Source organism: Hippichthys cyanospilos, chromosome 16 (assembly GCF_059441005.1).
Source record: "Hippichthys cyanospilos isolate Australia breed blue-spotted pipefish chromosome 16, RoL_Hcya_1.0, whole genome shotgun sequence".
NCBI lineage: Eukaryota > Metazoa > Chordata > Actinopteri > Syngnathiformes > Syngnathidae > Hippichthys > Hippichthys cyanospilos.
Genome location: NC_142384.1, coordinates 16779373 through 16799730, shown reverse-complemented (window position 1 = coordinate 16799730; position 20358 = coordinate 16779373). Strand labels below are relative to the sequence as shown.

The following is a 20358-nucleotide window of genomic DNA, read 5'->3' as shown; positions in this document are numbered from 1 at the left end:
ATGGACTCCAACTCACCCGTGACCCAAATGAGGATAAGCGTTATAGATAATGGATGCCTCTCTTTCCCTGGATCTCGTTAAACGTGCAGGTGTGGCAAATGAGGCCGCTGAGTCCAGGTCATCCTAATTTATGTCTCACTTGGGAAAATTGGGATCGTCCACATTCGGAATCCAATCTTGGCTGTGTGAGACAGCGGCTGGATTTTTTTTTTTTTTTTTTTTTTTTTAACGACACATGAGGAAAAACTCCCTCCTGAACGACAACCGGTTTATTCTCCGCATCTCGGCAAATCTTCAGCGAGAGGATAAATCTTGAGATGGCAACTAAATACAGGGACGTGGGGGAGATAAGACTAAAAGGGGTGGGGTAGCAAGCGCAAAAGTTGTTGCTGCCCATTTATCTGAGTGACGAGGGGAGACGGAGGCCCATAAATCACTGCGGTGACCTGGCAAACAAAAGACGCTTTCACTCTTCCGCATCATTGCCCAAACGGACGTGGACGCAGACAGAGGCCGATTGGCGTCAATTTCATCATCGACGCGAATCCATGCTTAACTCCCAGGAAACTAATTGGATGTAATCACATCATGAAAGTTCAAAAGGACAGCTACAAAGTCCTCCTGGATCATCATGGAGAATAATGCAAAACTGTCACGTTGAGCCATACGAGATTCAGGTGGAAATGTGGAGATGTTGGTGGAGATGTTCACAATAGATTCAGACTAAATAGAGCAAATTATGCACAAGCTAGGGATTTTAAAATCAATTTGAAATCAGTATACATTACAGTCTGAATATTTCCCACCTGATTTTTTTTTTAATAAATCCAAGCCTTAAATAAACGGCTGCCAGGTTTATTACTTCAATTAAAAAGAATTCAAATCATCATCGCCAAGAATGACTAGTGAAAATCAAGATTTTCTAATGTTATCTTTAGCGAGTATATATGAGGCATTTGAATTGTGCATTTCATGTTTTATGTTTTAAACCCACAGCACTTGTCCTGCTTGTTAGCAGCATAAAAATCCGAGTCAATTTCTTTTCTTCATATTGGTCCCTAGCGTTCTATGACGTCAAAAAATCCTCCAAGGAAAGCCACACGGGACCCAAACACATAAAATGCCTTTATAGCCAATGAAAACCGCAGTCGTAACTTACCGCCGCGCTTTATAGCCTAGCGACTGCCGGACAATCGACACCAAGGAATAACTGGGCCTACCTTTCAGCTGGTCCGCCACCACGCTCTGCCCGATTCTTTCGTTGACCTGCCCGTCTTCGTGTCGGTAGCGATCGTCCAGAAAATCGGCGGTGGCTTGCGAAAGGTGGACCTTCCCGGCCACGCCCAGTTGCTCCATCAGGTTGGCCAAGTTGACGTCATTGGACCAGACGTCAAACTTGAAGCGTTTCATGCCCAGGATCCCGCAGAGGATGGTGCCGGTGTGGACGCCCACCCTCATGTTGACCATCTCCCTCTTCTCCTGGCAGAACTGCTCGATGGCCTGGATCATGCCCAGGCCCATTTCCACGCAGCAGTAGGCGTGGTCGGGCCTGGGTTCAGGGCACCCGGCCACGCAGTAATAGCAGTCCCCGAGGGTGCTGATCTTCTCGCAGCCCGTCAGTTCACACAGTCGATCGAAACGTCCAAACAAGTCATTGAGAAGCCCCACCAGGGCGTGAGCGGATTTGTTGGCGGACATTTTCGTGAAACCCACGATGTCGGCGAAGAGGATGCTAACGGGCTCCATCCTTTTCATGTTAAAAGGTCTGAAGATGATCTGACCTCGAGGGATGGAGGTTTTTTTGCGTTTGATGTTCTTGGGGCTGGAGATGACGGCGGCCGCGCCGCTGGTGGAGTATCGCTTCACCGAACCGTCGCCCAGGTCCTCGTCCCCCTGCTTCATCAGCTCGTCCGCCACGATTCTGGGCATGACCGAGTGGATCATGCGCTCCTTCAAGGCTTTCTCCACCTCCAGGTCTTTGCCGTGCATGATGGCTTGTCCCACCTTCAGGAAGGTGCTGCGTGAGCGCACTTCAGACATGATGAACAGATGAATCCCAATGGCGTGCGCGCACAAGTGGAGCAGGCCTTTGGCTGGACCCAACCAACGAAGGGTCTCTAGATCTTCCTCAAGAGTTAAACTCAGATTTCCCCCCGTCCGGTTTAGATGAAACCAGCCCAAAATCTCAAAACAGACCGAGTAGAGGAACCCGAGCAGGACAGATGCAAAGAGGCGAACGTGAAGAACGCTGTACAGCAGGAGGAGAACCTCAATACAAAGCGAGAAGGTTCCAACGGGGGACACGCAAGCGGACCGGGTGCTACCCTCGCCAATTCTCAGGTGGGACAGGTTGAGTGCAGGCCCGGATAAATTGTCCACGTCGAACAAATGCGAGAGAGTCTCCGGATCCCTGAAGCTGGACGTCTGGATCTGAGGAGCCAGGGTGAGCACGAAGGTGACGACGATGAGCAGTAGGGAGGCTTGATTGTAACAGCGAGAGTAGAACTCGGTGAAAGTCAGCAGGAAGAGGACCGAGCAGAAGAGGAGAAAGGAGACAGTGGGGATTAGAAAGACCATCCTGTTGCAGCGAGACGGATTGGCGGCAAAGTAAAATCCCCAGAGGATAGCGGCGACAGACAGGTAGAAGAGCACGTAGCGGAACCGCCGTTTCGTCTGCGGGAAACACCGCTCCCTGCACGCTTCCTCCAAGATGGACGAGTCAAATTTGGGGTCCCAGAAGTGACCGGCGGACCTCTCGAATAGCTGAGGGACCTTCCGTTGCGAGCGGAAGCTTTTAACCAAAGTCCTCTTGACGCCAGACTCCCCGGAGCTACAGCTGGAGGAGATACTGTACTTGCAGTGTTTGGACCCGGCCATAAAACCTCCCCCGATGGAAGCCAGCGGCCCGCCTCCGTGCTTGTGTTTGACGCTGCTCCCGATCCTCACTGAGACGCCTTCGCCGCTGGAGTCGCAGCTCACCTCGGTGTTGTGAGGCAGCAGTTGTTGACGCTGGGGGGACGACATGGCGCCGAGGCCTCAAGAAAAATCAGGAGCAGAGCAAACTATGGTGGAACCGCAGTCTTCAAACCACGCTGATGATCCTTGTAGCTCTTGGAGGTGAAAAGGCAGATTGAGGGGGGAAAAAAACATGAGCTCTGTTAAGCAGTGAAGACCTCATGGGAAGATTTGGACTGGTCGGTCAGCCCGCTTGATATCAGTCACTTGTTTTGATGCAATGCACAGTTGATCCCCCATTCATTAGAAAAGTACTTTAGATGGTGGTGCAGGACAGGTTCTGATTCAAATGGCTCTTGGTACATTTCAGTCCAGCCTAAGGCTGTTTTATTGTACCCATTCAAAATCTTGAATAGTTTGTTTGTTTGTTTGGACTGCAACAGCTCCAAGAACATCAAAGTCGTGGTGTCTTGTTTGCAAAAACAAAATACGTAATCCAAGATCAACATCAGTCCATCGTCTCTTAAGTTAGGTTCTTGCTCGGTTCTCCGTGAAAATGGCAGGCACAGAAAAAAAAAGCCTCTAGGGGAGAGTCTAGGGCTAATTGAAACGTGCCCAGCACCTCTCCAATCCCTCAGGTCAAAACTGCAAGACGACGCCTTCATCCAGCCACTTTAATTGAATTGCAAGAGGTGGTATTCATACCTGCGGTTCCACGCGAATGAGAAGACTCTTCAAATCAATTCCCTGCATCCTCTGCCACGAGACGGGACTGCTTTCTTGCACATCGCCGCACATATCCGCTACGTCCTGATAGAACCGACACCTGTGAGAAACATGGTGCGAGCTTCTTCCCGAGCAAAACCTTCATTCTCATCACCGCTGTGCGTGTGTGAATGTGACTGTTTTACTGTGTTTGCGTGAGGGAGAAAAGAAGACGTGAGCGTGAAGTAGCCGGGAACACTCACTTCTTTTTCCGGTCTGCCCTTTCGAAATAAACAATTCTTCGGGAGAAACCACCACGACCTCACTTCCGATCTTTCGCTTCAAAATAAGAATAGAGTAGACGAGAATAAAATAAACTACAAACTGGGAACAGAATTCCTTAACTGTTGTTCTAGCTGCTATATAACGACATTGGGATCACTGCTCTTGGTGAATACTAATAACAAACGGAACAATAAAATAAATAAATATTAGATATATAAAAAGCATAGTACAACAATTATTATTTCCAGCGTGTTTCTGTTTTGTCAAACAAAAATTGCGCGGTGAGAGAACATAATATTAAAACGTTAACGTCGGTGGTTTTTAATTCAAGAACAGCGACATTTAGTTAGGCGTTTCTGACTCGTAAGTCACAAATGAGACATAAAAATACTCACTTTTTCATTAGCATTAACCTTTCTTCTTCTTGAGGAATTCGCCGGCCACGGCAATCAGTATCAATGTTATGGGCGTATTACTGCCTCTCGCAGGATATGGATAGAACTACAACAACATGAACTAAGTTGTATACGGTCAATAAGACAATGCATTTTTAAGTGAGATACAACGTTACAAGGCAGGAAATGTTGGCATCAAATGCGGCTTGGAGAAAAAAAATAGTGTAATAAAGATGTTTCTTGTATTCGAGTTTTTCAAAGACAGGCGTGATGGCAAATACACAGGTCTCCTAACTGTTCACCATTTACATTCACCATGTCAAGACTATTAACTTTTATTTTGAAGAGATTTCAAGCGATGGTGTGTCCTTACTTGACCGTGCTTGAGCAAAGCAGACAAAAGAAGACCCACTGGGGAAAAGGGGAGAATAACGACCTATTATAAGGTTGTTATGGAGAATGACTGTAATCGATGACAGCACTTAAAGGTGCAGACTTAAGTTTTGTAGGCGTGAATTATTTCAGCCTGAACACTTTTTGCCCCTCCCAAGGACATCGTCAATGTTGCATGCATCAGGTTAAGCAAACAGACGCTCTTATCGTGCTGTCTTGAGAGAGTTCAAAGCAGTGAATCTGTGCACACATTATAAAGTGTGTCACGATTTTTAAGTTATACATCTGAGATGTAATATGAAGGCAGAAAAGTCATTGATAAAGGAACAAAGTCCTGTAAAGTAGTTTCCCACATAGCCCCTCCCCACCTCCAGTCACGACAAACTGCTGGTGCAATGCAGGTCCAATACAGTACAGTATATAAAAACCCTGCTTTAAGAAAAAAAAAGATGTGTGAGAGAGCAAAGAACCTCAGGCTATTTGGAGTTTATTAAAGCTATGGACAACTCGCTGCTTGTGGGCTATATCCATATGCGACCTGTTATAGAGAATATGTTCTGGCTCTGCCATTCTAAAAACAAACCTCATAAACATTTCATCTACAAATGCTCCTAACGTGTATTATTCAACAGATACAACTATAAAATGTGATTAGAATTCATCCCACGGGTGATTCTGTTTTTACATATCAATCCAGTTTTCTTGTGTTCCAAACTGGTGATTTGTCCTAGATTATCTGACAATATTTTGTGTTGCTAAAATATTGCAAAAATGGACATTTGCAGTTTCAAAACGGCTAGCATGATTTGAATTAGCCTCCCCACTAATCTTTAACCAACTTGAGTGTGATGTGCAAATTTCAAACGTGGCCAACGCTGCATTCAGATCAAGCTAACATTGTTTCTTTAGTAGTGTAACATTCGGTAGCGTAGCATTCCGGGATGCGTTTCCAATGCAGGTGGTCACTCTTTCAAGCAACCAATGGCCTGCAACCAATTTGCATTTTTTTCTCTGATTGGCTCTTGGCCAGGAAATGCAAGATGGACGTTTTTTGAATTCCCAATTAAAGACGTTTTTTTCATAAATTCAACCTCAGCAATCTTTGTTTTACTTGTAGTGTATCTGACGGATGAATTTTAGATGAATGTGAATGAAATAGTCTTCTATAGTTGGAGGGCACCCAGTTACAAATGAAAGTCAACATCTGTTATTTGGATATCATATAAAGCATGATAATACCATCCAGTGAACATGACTGGTAATTGCACAATTTTGAGGGGGGAATGTGCTGTTTAAAAACAAGTGATAAATTTACTTGTTGAAGAGAAATATTGCTAATTTTGTAAATGTCTACTTCTCGAGGTGATCTGTATCGATTGCAGCCATAAAAAGCACAAACATCGATTAGATCCGGTCGATCAGAAACCTTTATTCTTGTCGAGCAAGCTTCCAAAAGGGTCTCTTTGAGAATTCGATACCATAACAATGGGACACAAAGACATTCTAAATCAAATGAACAGGTCAGTTAAGATATTGAACAATAATTACCCTGACACACAACCACACGTCACTATTGCTTTGAGAAGTATGCAGAAGGGGGGCCCTGTTCATTTTATTTCATCTTTACACAGCACTCTCTAGTGGACATACCTGAAACTGCAACATAAATACTAAACAACATGTCCAATTAAACACGCACACTCAAAAAAAAAAAAAAGAAAGGGAAAGATACTCGGGTTACATTTACTCGGCCTAAGCGCTTTGGTGGGGAGGTACGGGTCAGTGATGGAGGAGGCAGCGGGTCGACCTGCAGGGGGCGCTACCCATGTTTAGTTCTGCATCCGCAACAGTGGTAGGGAACCGTCTTTCTTTTGGAGAATTGAACCAAATGGTCTAGCAGGTTTCCCGATTTTGATTCAGGGAGATTGTTGTACACTGGGTGTAAACGTGTTCCATTTCGAAGCGGCTTACGCACATATTGATAATCGGGCCTTATATTTGTGATTTTTGTGTCAAAGTCATCCAAGGCCCGATTGTCAGATGTCTCTGAAAGAATATCTTCAGTGATTGTGCGGTGTGGGGTGCAAGAGTGATTCTGCATACCTTATTTGGAAATCACTCCGGGCATCCCGTTTAATATTCACTACTGCAGATCCACCACGACAAACATCTGTTTTGGGGGAGCTCAACTGGGAATTATGGGTGAAAACATACACACGGAAGTCACGTTATTTGTGGCGTGCTCTGTTGGTCATCTCGAGTACACCACACACTCAACAATGGGGACACACCTGCTCATTTTTTATCCCATCGCGTGACAAATTTGGTTAAGACATTCAAAATCGGTGTGTGTGTGTGTACCCTGTGTACCCTGACATCAGGAAAAAAGTTAATCAGCGTTTCCAGAGCTGGCCACACAGCTGGCCTCACCAAACGATCCCGTTGCTGACGGAACATTTCTTCCCTGAACCCAGGAACTCCAAGTATACCCTAGATCATTCACACGGTTGTGAAGACAGGAAGTAGGTGATCACTCCTAGGACGTTCACCGAGGTAGCTCTGCATAAAAACTCATTGCCGGACTCGGTCGGTTGGCAGAGATCAGGAATCAACTCATGAGTCTTCCGCTTTACCCTCTCCGACAATCAAGTACCGTATTTCCCGTACCATAAGGTGCGAATAAAAGCTTTTAATTTTGTCAAAAATTGACAGCAAGCCCTACGATCTGTGTGTGTGGACTGAGTCTCAAAATCTGTACTAATGTCTTTGCGCGAGTTCGGTAAGACCTGCACTTGACTGACGGGCCATTTCCCGCTGACACAGGGACGTAAAGGAAGGAACACACGGTACGTACGCTAGCAGCGAGAGAAAATTAGGCAGCGAAAAACAAATCAAAGAACATTATGTAATACATACAGTGCATACGCTGTCAGAGATAAATCAATCAGGGAACATTAGGTATTACGCAGAGTACGTAAGGCTGGGAGCGATAAACCATTCAGACGTCATGTACGTTCATTTTATTGACGACCGTATGTTCGAACAGTACGGTGCAGCCTATTTATATGGGCTGGGCGCACAGATAGACTCTATTAACGAGGTCGCGCCCCTAGTAATACGGTGCGTTATATGGTGCGGGAAATACGGTAGTCCTCATATAATGCCCATTTGGAAGGTCTACACACAAACAGACACGACAAATAGATTGGCACATGGAATCAAAACACATCTGTCGGGTGTAGTTCTTTATGGACATTCAGCTTGATAAAAGCAAGCCGGGAAGCTTATCAATCAAGGAAATAATTATTCGTTACACAAGAGTCAATCAGAATCAGATCTGGACTGGCAATTTGACAGTAATAAAAATACAGTAAGACCAGGTTTTTTCAAAAAAAGAACCAACTCCACTCCAAAGACTCTGATGAGCCCTCGAACTCCACTTCCCTCCCGTTTCACAGATTGTTAGAGCATGATACAGATCAAACGGCCCTCGTTCACCGCCTGGTAGTTTCAAAAATACTCGGGAGTTAGTAGATTGCAAACGCATGCACCAGAATGAGTCAAGATGGGCCTCTAATAACATGCACGGTTAACTATTGTAGTCTAAAACTAAATCCAAAACCGAAGCTTGTATAGCACCCACAGAAAAGAAAAATACTGCTTCAACGTCTGAAGCGTTCTGGAATTGACCCGCGGAAAGGGCTACGTTTATCCCCGGGATCTTACGACACAAACTGACAACACCTCTTTCTACTGTTTTATTCACATACAAGTGGGCTGATACCGGACCGGTTGTTCCCCATCGCCCCAGGCTCCGTTTCTGCGCACCAGTTCTTCCCCTAACCCCCCGAGACTCCCAGACAGACCAATATTCCAACTCATCAACACTTGTATCCTAGAGCTGCCTTCTTCAAACAATGAGCCGCCCCCCCATGATGCGCCTCATCCCAGTCCCTAAAATGCATCTCCCGTGGTCTCCCGAGGAACAAAAGCTCTAAAATCCTCGTCTGCCAGTTATTGCAGGTCTTCTGAGTCAGGGTTCATCCTCCATCAGAGACCTGTCTTGTTCTTCACCTCCTCTGTCGCCTTCCTTCCTTCCTTCCTTCCTCCCCCTGCTCAAAGTGTCGTACGTTGTCTCAGTTCTTGCGGTAACGGTTTTTGGGCTTCTCCCCGCAGCCGGTGGCCTCGCAGGTAGAGAGGCCGGGCTGTTTGCCCGAGTTGATGCTACTCAAGAGGGCGGGCAATTCATTGGTGATGGCCTTCTCGATCTTCTCCAGCAGGCATCCTCCAATGTAGGAGCACTGGGACGCCAAAGGTTTGAAGTTGGTGATGGCGTTGATTCCGAAAAAGTCACGGTAGGCGTCGCGGTTGGGCAGGTCAAACTTGCTGACGTTGGTCTTGGCCAGGATGGATTTGAATATGTAGAACTTGTCTGGGTCGTCCACGATCTCCTTGAAGACCAGTTCCGGGTCACTAAAGAAGCTCATCTTCTCCTTGAAGGTCTGGACGTAGCGGTCCACTAGGAGGCCGTGGATACGAACGCGGATACCATGCTGTCGTATGAAAGCGATCTTGTTCTCCATGCGGTTTTCGATCACCTGGTTGAGATCCTCCAGCAGAGAGATCTCCTCCTTCTTGAAGAGTTCGCGACTGGTGTCCGGAGCGTAGTCGTAGGGCCAGAAAGAGCTGACGTAGACGCGGGGCGGCTCGGTCACGTTGATGAGCGGGGCCAAGCTCCAGAAAAGCGCTCCGTACACTCGCATCAGGTCCTGGGTGGCCAGGTTGTCCGCCTTGTTGAGGATGATGCGGATCTGCGACTCGCGCCCTTTCAGTTGACGGAAAAGCATCTCCAGCTCCAGACCCACGTCCAGCTTGGTGGGATCGAAGACCACGAAGATCAGATCGGCCCGGTCGATGAACCACTGGCAGACATCGTTGAAGGGGTAGCCTGGATACAAGACAACGAGCTCGGAGACGGTTTCTCTCGCGACCCAACGGGACTTTACCTCTCTCCTGCTGCTTGCGGTTCTCGATGATTCCCGGCGTGTCCACGAAAGTGACGCGTTCCAGAAGCTTGTGAGGCATCTCGATTCCGATCAACTTTTCCAGGAAGTTTTGCCCGAATTTCTCCAGCGGGGAGAAGGACCGAGAGCTGTCGGCCGCCATCACGATGCCCTCCACCGAGCGGATCTTTTCGCCGTGCATGATGACGGTGAACTCCGAGGTAGTAGGCTCGGCTCCTGAGGATTCCGGTTCGATTCCAACAATTAATCCAACTTGTATGGCACGACTAACGAGATGAGCTATTGATGAATGTGTAGCAACCTGTGTAGAGCTGATAGGGGCTGTCATTCAAGCCCAGGAGGTAATTTATCATGGAGGACTTTCCTACGCTCCACGGTCCCAGGAACAGAACCATGGGCTTGGATGTGATTTCACCATCTGGGGGACAAAGACAAAGAAAGATCTTGCTTATACCCGTGCTATTTGGTCCGGTAGCACAGTGGTACTCAGGACTTGTTTTCTACTAAGCTAAAACCTTCTCAAGGGTTCTCAGTTTTTTTTGTTTGCACTTCTGGGGGCTTAGTTGAGGGGATGTCATTGTGGACCCGTGAAGCCCTTGGAGATTATTTTGTGATAAAGGCCTGGATAAATGAACTTGACGTGACTCAATGAGAGAGGATTTTGTCATGTAGCGTTTTTGAATAACGTGTCTTCAAGGTCATTCAAGGAGAGGAGTTCGCGACCAAAATGTGGTTATTAAACGTTAGAAAATTGGATATAGGTTATCCCATCTTTGTTTTCTGCAATAAGTATACTGGTAGATTAGTATGGATGAATGTTTCCTGTTATTTTTGTTTGTTAAATTGTTTAATTGGAGATGACTCATCTCAAGCAGCTGTAAAAAAGAGACAAGCGGGACAACTGGGTTGTTCTTAATGTTCCTGGAAAAGAAAATAGGAGCATGGACTCGTAAACTGCATTAACCCACTGTCAAAAACTGACCCTCCCCCCACCCTTTAGGCCCTTTAAGCAATGGCTTTTGTGTTACTGTCCGCTCTCCTCGCGAGAAAAAGACCCTAGTTGTCTTCCTTCCTGTTTGTTGTTGATTAAATGTTCCAGGTCGCCTGAACCTAACACTAAGCTATCCAGCTAGCATTTAGCCTAGCTTCTCAATATTTTTTTCCTTTGTTGTTGTTTTTTTTTTTTTTACAACCGTCTGTGGCACCAATGCTGCCTCTCACCGGTCAATTTGGAGGTAAATGCTAAGATAAAAAAGGTGAAGTTGGTAGGTTTCTCAATGACTTTATTTTCAGTATTCTAACTTTAAACTATTCTCAGAATTAGCTTCTTACGGTCAATATTTTGAAAATTAAGTCAGAAATCTCACTTTCTCTTTATTTTGGGGAAATTTTTAGAGTCCGAATTTTAAATCTGAATTGTGAAAATTCAAAAGTCAGGAATTTGAATTCCAAGTCAGAATCCTCACTTTGTCTTTAGCCAAAGAATTCTCATTTGTCAAAATTCTGGCTTACTGTTTTTATTCAGAATTCTGATACTGAAGTTGGAATTCTAAAAACTGAGAAACTCAGATTTTATCCTCAGAATTCTGCTGTGAATAAAGTCACAAGCCTGAGGACAACTGATTTCCCTTGTGGGTTTAATTGTAGTTTGGATTGATGTTTTTTGTTTTTTTTTAAAGCATCCTTGGTGTTATTTGGCATGACATAATATGCCAGCTCCAGTGTAGGTTCCCCACCCCTGATCCAGACTAAAGCGGGGTCAGATGCAGGCCAGGCAAAGACAAACGATTCAAAGCAGTTGAAAAAGCATGAAGAAAAGCACCATTCCATGCTGTCAGAAAAAAAGCAGAAACTAACGACCCAGGAGCACAAACCTGCAATGCCAGTAGCGCCTTTTCTTAGCAGTGTGATGTCATGTGTGTCAGTAAAATTCAGCCAAAACAAGAGTGCAAGACTATTTTAGTCCCGTCATCCAAACCCATTCATGCATCAAGCCACAAAGTGCACATGCAACCCCACGCAATTTAAACCATCACAAAAAATAATAATTGTTTTTTTTTTTTTTTAATGCCGGCCACAACATTAGGCACGCCTGCAACGAGTCAATGGGATCCAGTACGAGAGCTCACACTGGATGTGATTGGACTGCGTCCCTAATGTTGTGGCCGGTGGTGTGAAAGCAAGAGAGAGGGGTGGGCCAGGAAGGGGCGGAGCACTTGAAGCAGTGCCATGCACAGCTAAAGCCCCAGCCGCACCCACCTGTGGCTGCGTCCCCCAGGGTTCGTCCAGGGTAGGCTGTTAGATGGAGGGGCGGGGGCGGGGGCGGGGTAGCGGGGAGAGTGAGGAACAGTGTGAATGGGTGGAATTTTTGCAGATTGACAAAAACATGGGATTTCCAGGCATAGGTGTCTAACGATCATTTAAAAAGAGAGACTTTTTAAATGTATTTTTGTGAGTAGAGTGAACGGGACGAAATGGAACACGTGAAAACATCCAACTCCGATGTTAAAACGTCCGATCCCATCCACCGGGTCGGAATCGAGCGCCATCTCGGCCAAAACGACTGGCTGGGTACTGGATTGCTTTTATTAGAGCCAATCCAAAACCCCAAATATAACCATCTTATTCATCCAAGTCCACCGTAGTGGACATTAGTTTTTTTTAGTGGTGATTTGAAAGTGAAGCTTCATGAAGCAATCGTGATTTTTTTTTACTCCTCTGGATGGTGCTCTTGGTTTGAAGATAAAGGCTATTAAAATTCTACTGTATTATTATTATAATATCACAAGTTCCATCTAGAGGAGCCAAAAAATACCACAAGTGCTTCATGAAGCTTCATCTCGCCATCATGTTTTCTTTTGTGTAAAAAACTACTGGTATCAGTACTTGGTATCAATGACTATTGGAGAATTGAGTAATTGTACTGGTATCGAACATCTTTAGTCTTTGTGAAATAATCAAACGACTTAAGGCAATCCTTTGAAATAGTGCCGGGGGGGGGGGGGGGGGGGGGGGGGGGTCACCAATGGCAAGGGCTTTGTATTTGCCAAGTGCAGTGCAATGGCAAAAAAAAACAAGGATTGGCATCCTTTTTTTTTTTTACTTTAGGCACTTTGGTGTTTATTTTTTTCAGTTTTAGACTAACCTATAAGCCGTATACATACTTTAAAACATATCTAGCAGGTGCTGAAAATTGATTTACAATACTCTTTATTTAGCTTGTGTTAATGTTAAAAGGGTACTTTTTGGTATACTCGTACAATTTTTATAGATTAGAATCCTATTTATAATCTGGGGGGGGGGGTCTCTTTCCTGGCGGGGCTTGGCAAAATATAGTCGAGAAGCGCTGTCTTATGGTGTAAAAACGTATTCCAAACTAAACACTATTGCAACCTCAACAAAACAGCAACAACACAACCCCCCCCCCCCCTCCAAAATTCTCCAAACAAACATTAAATTAAATAAAATCCTAGCGGCTTTTGGCAGCACCTGAGATCTCGTGCTGCCTCAGCTCGTTGTACTTGTAGGCCTGCTCCATGGGCTTGATGGAGGAGTGGTAGATCTTGCGCAACCTCTGCACAGCCGCTGGAGAAACAAAACACAACGTTTGAATTCGCATTCATTCATTCATCAAGCAACGTATTGCTAAATTGTGTTAAAGTGACTTGCCCGCCTTTATTTTGTTCTGTTTTACGCGCATGTGCATGTTCGACGTTACGCAAGCGATCTTTCCTCGTTGCTGTATCAAATACGCCCAGTGATACACTACGAATGTAATTTAAAAGTTTTAATAAATTAGACACGGATGTCTCAACACTCGTTTGTCTTTTTTTTTTACACACACCCAAAAACATGTAGGATGTGAATCGTTGAAAATCACTCACTCATAAATTTTACTTTATGTAACGCAACAAAACCTTTAATATTAGCCAGATAAGCGTCTCTTCTCGAGTAGGTTCTACTATTTTTGTTAGCAACAGAATTCAAACAATGACATCATGCGTCCGCTTGAAGGTGGCTTGCACATTTCTTCATCACTATCATCACTGCTCAGTATAGAAGAGGAAATGCAACAGCACCCTCTGCTGGATTGATCGATTTCTCACCTGCATAATCTGCTGCTTTTTCCTCAGTGGCGAATCGAAGCGTCTCCTCGATGTGAGATCTGTCTCTGAGGGTGGACGTGAAATCTTCCTCTTCTTCTGTCCAAAGGGGCAAAAACAAAGATGCCGAATTGAGCTTCAAAGAGGAGAACTTAAAAAAAAAATAGGAGGGAATTCATACAACTTGACCACATGGACATCAAAATACAGCCAGTCCCACCAATGTATGTTTGAAGTTAAAAATTAAAAAAAAGTCCTATTTTACTTAGACCAAGTTGTGTCCACTATAGTGGACATTTGTTTTTCGTCGATAGCTTTTGAGTCTTTGGAGCTACCCGACTAAGTCCCAGTAAGCTCATTCAAGGACATCCTGACCTTTCCAGTGATGTCTGGCGTATTTCGGTGGGATGCAATTCACTTTGCCGTCTTGCTGAGACAAAATGGACACAACAGTGGACACAAATGAATTTGGAGCTCCCAGGAGGTTAAACGTACGTTTTTTTTTTAGGCAACTTACCAAAATGGCGATTTTATTTGAACAATACACATGATACAACAATGTGACTATAGTTTTTTTTCGTCAAGTTACAGGCATTCTCCTAATTTACGGAGCATTACGGAGACATGGCCCCTTCACAATAATAATAATAATAATAATAACCTATAATACCATAATATTTCCAAAAGCTGAAATTTGTGTGCAGCTCACTTAGCCGTACCCAATCAAAAGTCTCTTCGCCGGCGAGAAAATCCATGGTGTCACGTCCACTTTGGAAGCTCTGCCGTGACTTAGCGCACAGCTGTTAGTACGCTCCGTTCTTAATTTAGAATGCAACCAGCCCAAAATAAACCGCCATTTGTTTGGCATCACAATGGGCTTTACAGCAAAGATAAGAGAGCGCCGTGATGTGCAATCCTCTGTCCCTCCACAGCCATATTTGGACGCCTTATCGGACTATGGTAGAGGGGTTACGCACACACATATATATATATATATATATATATATATATATATATATATATATATATATATATATATATATATATATATATATATATATATATATATATATATATATATATATATATATTTATTTATATATATATATAGTCAATTACGGTAAGGGGGCAGGCTAGTATGAGCAGACCCGCGAATAGACTTGTGAACGCATTTTCACGATATTTCCGGCACGTTTATTAAAGATGATACAGTGGCAGCTGCCGAACGGAGAACACGCGCGCAATAAATAAGCCAAATAGTGCCGTTGCCATGTAAACATTCCCCGGACACGTCACTCGCGCCAAGCTAGATATATGTGTCACGTGGGCTCACTCCAAGGGTAAAATAAGTCAATTAAAACACAACTTTAAAAATACAACTTTCGTTTTTCATTCATTCATGAATCATCACCGTACAATCAATCTTTAAACAGCATTTGTGATCATGTACGGTCCAATTCACTTATGTTCAATTTATTTAGTGATTTTCAGCGAAGAAGAGTTCCAATTTTGTCTATAATTTATTTGATCGCCTGCAGCAGTTCTCAAATGAGGGTACATGAAGGCACTTCAGGGTGTACGGGAGATTTTAATGGGATTTCTGCAGTTATTAGCAAGTCTAATTTAATACTTTTTAATGCCATGACAGGAAGAGGTGATTTTTCTTTTCAAATTAAGAGCAAATTAATTGGAACGAGAGCTTTTAATGGGATTTCTGCAGTTATTAGCAAGTCTAATTTAATACTTTTTAATGCCAGGACAGGAAAAGGTGATTTTTCTTTTCAAATTAAGAGCAAATTAATCGGAAGGAATAGCAACTATTTGCCAAATTGTATCACAGCGGTTCCTTAGGAAAACATTGTATGTGTTTCTTTGGTTTCGTTTCGGACGCGTGCACATTTTCATCTTTCTTCCAGAGCTCCTGAATATAAGACGCCGATAAAGCCCAGGCGTCAAACATTTGAGCCATACCGTTAAAAACATTGATAGAAAAATGAGAACAATGAAGTTGAATGCAATATCAAGATTACGTTATCGTAAGTATTCAAATGTCATGCGCGTAATCACAATTTTATGTTCTTGTAGTTTGTAATTTCTAGTTTGTGATGGTAAAAGCTCTCCAAGGGAGTGTCCGATACTAGTGTCTGATACCAATAGCTTGAAACAGGGCTAGGGATTGGCGTGTGACCCTTTTGATACACAACATTTCCCCCCAAAACAATCACAGATTATTTTCAAGAAAGACCGATATTTCCCCCCCAAAAAATCCAATCCTTTGATCTTTACATCAAAGGCATTTGACATCAAAGGGAGAACATTGAAAGATACTAGGAAGCTGAACTTTCACCCAAATGTTGACACCGTCTCAAAATTCAAAAATGGCACACCCGCTTAGTTATCACACTTCCAGGAACATGGCATTGCTCGGCAAAAATATCGCAAGTAGAATTTGTCCAAAAAATGGACACAGTACTGCGCAGGGGTGTTATTGTGTTATTGGGTGTTATACATTGAATTATTAAAAAAAAAAAAGGATTTTCCGTTCTTCTAATTTGTCATTGAAGGTTGCGAGCGCGAGGCATGTTCTTACGCTCAGTGGAGTGCTACGCTAACCCTTATAGCAGCCTTTAAAGTCAAACCCTCGGGGGGGATCCGGTTTCAATGCTGCACTCTGAAGGCAAATGAAATGAAAGCGAGCACCGGCGCCAGCAAGTGGCAAGTTTGAGGGGGTTCCACTGGACCACAGACAATTTGTCCAAGTTTAACCACAGGTCTAGCTAAACCTTGTTCCTATCCTCTTTTCAGAACATTTCTATGGGCACAAAAAAAGGATTCGTAGCTACATGCTAGCCACATGTGCTAGCGGCGCCTAGAGTGTCAGGATCAAATGACTGAAAGCATTTTCACTCATGCTGGCGGCACTTCATCTACGGCGTCACCCATTTGACGCGCCGTCAAGAATTTCACTGAGAAATCAAGTATGCTAGGCAGCAGAAGCTAACACTGGTTAGCGGTTTATTCATCAGAAGCTCAACTGTTAGCTGATGCTAAGCAGCTAATAGCTCAAAATCAAGTATGCCATTCATCAGAAACTAATGCTAAATTGATGCTAATCAACTAATCCTTGTGGATTAACCCTAACCAACCCTGTCAATAAAAAAATTCCAGACATTTTTCAACCCGCCAAGTCACTTGAAAGTGACTTTGGACCTTCTATGAACATATACTAGATTTTCCCAGTCTTGTTTTTTTTTTTTTTAAATCAAGTACAATATTAATCAGGAGCTAATGCTATCAGTTGATGATATCAGGTAAACACTGTGAATTCATGACTAAAAAAAAAATCTGACATTTTTTCAACATAATAAGTCACTTGAAAGTGGCTTCGGATATACTGTATATTAGATGTTACATTTTTTTGTTTTAAACCAAGTATCTTATTTATCAGAAGCTAAACCCTTTAACTGATGCTAATCAGCTAATCCCTGTGAGTTCGTCTAAAAAAAAAAAAAAAAAAAAAAAGACATTTTTCAACCCGAAATGTCATTTGATAGGGGTTTCGGATATACTGTATATTATACTGTATATTAGACCAACTTTTTTTTTCAAAACCAAGTATCCTATCTATCAGGAGCTAAAGCTCATGATAATCAGCTAAAAAAAAATTCCAGACATTTTTCAACCCGAAATGTACCTTGAAAGTAGCTTCTGAGCTTCTATGGCTTATCCGCATATGGATAAATATAAATAAAATAGAGGCTTACTCATTTCTGCAATGACACAATTTAGCCAAAAGATGCTTCATGTTCCATTTAATTTGCTCTTATTTTGAAAACTCTCGATCCTTGTCACTGCATTAATACACTTTTAATTTGCTGATCCCTGCAGAATCTAAAAAGTCCATTTTCCATCCCATGTCCCCGTTAAAATCTAGCACTTTGCGGGCTTAATTTTTTAAAGGACACGGCACACGGGACCGCGTGTGGCGGCGGCCTCGCACATGTCCAGTGAGGAGAGGCCACGCCGGGACGGTAACAGGTGGCCCCGCTTGTGGAGTCGGTACTCCCCCATAAGTCAGAAATAGCTCCACAATGGGTCAAAAGGCGGACACTCACCGGAGGCTCCGGTTCCTATTTTAACTTTTGACTCACTGCATGTGGACAACGGGGAGACATCTACATAATATTCATTCGATATCCTAACAGCTTTCTTCTACTTCCGTGTACAAAAATAAACAAAACACACAATAAACAAAAACACTCCTAATGGGCCAGATTGAGAATTTTAAATTGTTGAAGGTTCTGACGGCCGAGGTGTTGATGTGACATAAGAGGACAGCACGACTGTCCTTGTGAGCGAGACGGATTGTCTTTAAGCCGCTATTTGCACGCCTTATGTTGCGAGTGAACGCGCAAACGACGTCAATGCTAGGCTTTGGCTAGCGGGATTTATATTTTTTAAGTCTCGTTTTGAAAAAGCTGAGAAAAAGTTACAGTGGGAATTACCAACAGAACTTTAGCGTGCCTCCACAAGAGGGCGCCAAAATCGTGTAAAACATCACTGGTGAATTCAGAGACAAGTTGAATTTGTTGTACCGTATTGTATGAATTTGTCTCAAATAATCTTTTTAGCATCTTTATGTTTGCAACTGTAGCTCGATTCATCTCAAGAAGAGACAATTCATGGACAGTGAAGAGAACTTGTTCAAACCGCTGCTCGCTCGAACGTCTCTTGCTCTCAAGTCACATTTTTGCTTGCGACTCAAGGCGAATAATCGGCAGAGCAATTGTTTGCGTCTCGAAAAATTGCGATGTACCGCTTGACTTGTCCAGCATTGGCAGGTCAAGGAAAGCCGAGATCGTAAACCCTAGATGGTGACCCCGTCACCCCACAAGCGCCGCAATGGGGATGTCCCAAGTTTCGCTGGAGGGGAAATTCAGCACCTTTCATTTTCCACTTCCCCCGAGTAGACGTCAATTTTCCAATGGAGGTTACGTAATCGTGCCGGTGCTGCTTATCGTGTGAGCAAATTAAGAAGATCAAAAATATGCGACGCTTCATCCATAATCAATCGGCCGCATTTACGCAACGTCTTGATCATGTGCGATAGTCTCAAGCGATCTTGTCGAATGAAAAATCACCATAGTAACCGGTGTTTGTTTATCAGCAATGTTTCAGTCTTTTTCATTTGAATGTAACTTGATTGTCTTTATAATTATAAAAAAATAAGTATAATATATTACACATATATAAATCATATATATTATATGTATTTATAAAAATATAATGAACAAGAAAGCCTTCAGTTTTAGAGGTCTCCAATTTTTTGACACTGAACTCATAAAAACATAGTTTCTATGATCAGGTATAAAGTACTTGATTATCCTTAAATCATGAATTATTTTGTCATTTTAGGCACTTTGGCCATGTAAATTCATTGCCCGCTTGATAGTTGTACTACTGGTGGATAATATACAGTACAAAGCAGCATTTTGTCCAATAATTTGTTCAACATCAAAAGAAAGCACTGGAAGACACCAGGGAGCTGAAATTTCACCCGGATGGTAACAAGATGTCAAATCTCAAGATGGCACGAGCCCTTAAGTTATCTCCACTACCGAGCTAAAACACTGCGGTTAAAGCGGCCTCTCGCTTGAACGGCCGCCAGAGTACCGCGTGGTGGCAAGAATCATGAACGGAGGGCGGGATTTTTGCCACACCTGTACGGCACGGCGGCGGAGCGTCAACGCGTGGCCCCTCCTGCCCGGAGAACGCATGCCCCTACAAGGCCGACGGCTGGGAATAAATTGCGATTGTGACAGTGCAGAGTGACAGCAGCTGTGCTGGGCAGCGTATCTAAAGGCTAGCGTCGGGAGGAGGAACTATAGTGGACACCAGTGTTGGGTTTCAGGGGGCCTTCCAATCTTAGACACCTGACTGCCGCCTGGAATAAAAAGGCCCTGGCGACGGGCTGCCCGGCAGCTCAACGCCATCCCAAGGACGGGCGAGGGTGACACGCAAGGGTACGGCCCGATCCGGATGAGAGAAATCTCCCCTTGGTCTGGGAGGGGGGGGGGGACTGTGTAAGTCTAAGGAAATCGACGCATCCCTAATGAGGAAGAGCCCAACGAGAAAGGCTTGAAACCACGCCTGGCGGTGGCATTTCGCCGCCCGTTTTAGAAGCGCTCAAGCACATTGTAGTCACATAACCAACTTGTGCACACATTGCTATGAGGGGGAAAAAAAAAAAAAAAAAGAGGTCGGGGTCGTTACCTGCCGTGGCCCGCAAAAGCAGCAGGGAGACGAAGCAGCAGACGGAGACGATGCTACCCTTCATGGTGGCGGCCAGGAGACCTCCGGTAGTCCCGCACGCGCTATATATACCGTGGAGGGAAGGTTAAAGGGCAGGCGGGTGGAAGGGGAGGGGCTTGGAGACTGCCAGCAGCTGTGTGTGTTTGCGTGTGTTGTTGGAGGTATCGCACATGCCCAATGGGGAGC

At 44.1% G+C, this 20358-nt stretch overlaps 2 protein-coding genes across 5 annotated transcripts in view; both read right to left on the bottom strand.

Annotated features, from left to right (window-relative positions):
• The window catches only part of adcy9b (adenylate cyclase 9b), a 29798-nt gene extending 25978 nt beyond the window's left edge, over positions 1-3820 (bottom strand). The window contains exons 1-2 of one of the 2 annotated variants that reach the window (XM_088436781.1): positions 3661-3820; positions 1221-3110 (exon numbers count right to left, since the gene is read on the bottom strand). In XM_088436781.1, the coding sequence (XP_088292907.1) occupies positions 1221-3024 (1804 nt within the window). In that variant the 5' untranslated portion in view covers positions 3025-3110; positions 3661-3820. The remainder of the gene's footprint in view (positions 1-1220; positions 3111-3660) is intronic. The other variant, XM_088436782.1, reaches the window with a different exon arrangement.
• Positions 3821-6256: 2436 nt separating this feature from the next.
• On the bottom strand, positions 6257-20238 carry srlb (sarcalumenin b). 3 transcript variants are annotated; one of them, XM_088436786.1, is made up of 7 exons: positions 20134-20238; positions 13864-13959; positions 13247-13342; positions 12017-12052; positions 10059-10175; positions 9740-9973; positions 6257-9681 (listed from the first exon to the last, which is right to left on the bottom strand). In XM_088436786.1, the coding sequence occupies exons 1-7, from the start codon at positions 20195-20197 to the stop codon at positions 8870-8872; spliced, it is 1455 nt and encodes a 484-aa protein (XP_088292912.1). In that variant the 5' UTR covers positions 20198-20238; the 3' UTR covers positions 6257-8869. The 3 variants fall into 3 exon arrangements, with proteins under 3 accessions (XP_088292912.1, XP_088292910.1, XP_088292911.1); XM_088436784.1 differs by having other exon boundaries at positions 13864-13956; positions 20134-20197; XM_088436785.1 differs by lacking the exon at positions 12017-12052 and having other exon boundaries at positions 20134-20214.
• Between the last annotated feature and the right edge of the window lie 120 nt (positions 20239-20358).

Excerpts from the sequence above, each read along its gene's own strand:
- srlb (XM_088436786.1), bottom strand. The coding sequence starts at position 20,197 with ATGAAGGGTAGCATCGTCTCCGTCTGCTGCTTCGTCTCCCTGCTGCTT. Across the intron at positions 13,343-13,863 it reads AAAAGCAGCAGATTATGCAG|CGGCTGTGCAGAGGTTGCGC; the intron begins GTGAGAAATCGA and ends TTGTTTCTCCAG. Across the intron at positions 12,053-13,246 it reads GAGGCAGCACGAGATCTCAG|CCTACCCTGGACGAACCCTG; the intron begins GTGCTGCCAAAA and ends TCCATCTAACAG.